Here is a 1038-nt window from a genome sequence, read left to right as displayed (position 1 = left end):
ATAGGGAGGACGGCCGATTAACATTTTTTAGATGTAAGAAAATTTATATGCAAACATATATCTACATTCACCAATAATCAATCAATAAATAAAAGTTATGCTGTATGTAAGTGTTTACTATATTACATCCCCTTTTAACTGTTTACATTACACTGTGTAAAAGTAGAAATCTACTTTGACATTACATTCTTTGAAGTAAGAAACTGCTTTAAACTAAAAATATATTATTATCAGTATAAAATTAATGAATAATTAAAATCTTTTATATGATGAAATGTAGATAAAAAACTGGTTAACTTTTCTACTTTAAAACAGTGTAATGTAAACAAAAACTGAATTTGCCCAATTATTAGATGAATGAACATTATATTTTCTATATCATTTAAGTTCCTAAATGATTAAATTAATGTATAAAATGTTAACAAATTTAAACTATTTAGAATGATTATAAGGGGAAACTCTCGATGGAGATTAATTTCAAATGCTTGATGCCTAAACTGATGAAAGGTGCAACGCCAAATGAACTAGTTAAAGGTGTGACGGCAAATCTGATGTCAATCATTGGCCAAGTGTCAGAGCCAGCGAGACAATAACACAAACGCATAGCGACGCTTACCGTTCCTCTTGGGGGAGTAACGATCACCACTAGATTGGCACCGAAACAGAGTCTCGGCACTACGTCAATTGCGAATTTGCATAACTGCCTCTAGGACAGATACGTCTTACGAATTCACATAGGTGTTGAAATCCCATTGCACAAGATTTCAAACAACGTCCATTACCACACAAATGGACAGGGTCATCTCTTTGAAACCGGTCTCTGGCCAGCACGGGACTAGGAGACTCCGCCGAGGGAAGTCCCCGTTAACGGGCAGGAGGGCGGGGGGCGGCGCGGGGGCGGTCGGGCTGAAAAAAAACCTTGCTTGAGATCCCATTGCTGGGATCCGAGCAAGGCGGCAGGCCTCTGGTACCGCAACCGGGAGAGGAAGAGGTGAGCTTTGAAAATATGGACTTTGATCATTTGATACGGTTAGGGTC

General features: G+C 38.4%; 1 protein-coding gene across 1 annotated transcript; it reads right to left on the bottom strand.

The window, feature by feature from the left end:
- Nucleotides 1–147: 147 nt before the first annotated feature.
- Nucleotides 148–996, bottom strand: Tsp_15518 (conserved hypothetical protein; the record flags this gene model as incomplete). The annotated part of the gene is given in 4 exon segments (XM_003365981.1): nucleotides 148–213; nucleotides 515–706; nucleotides 783–906; nucleotides 919–996. Coding segments are annotated over 4 exon segments (460 nt in total), but the record flags the coding sequence as incomplete, so codon positions are not given.
- Between the last annotated feature and the right edge of the window lie 42 nt (nucleotides 997–1038).

The sequence above is a fragment of the Trichinella spiralis genome (genome assembly GCF_000181795.1).
Source record: "Trichinella spiralis strain ISS 195 chromosome Unknown Scfld6779, whole genome shotgun sequence".
NCBI lineage: Eukaryota > Metazoa > Nematoda > Enoplea > Trichinellida > Trichinellidae > Trichinella > Trichinella spiralis.
The sequence above is the reverse complement of the archived record's forward strand: the minus strand, read 5'-3'. Positions and strand labels throughout refer to the sequence as shown.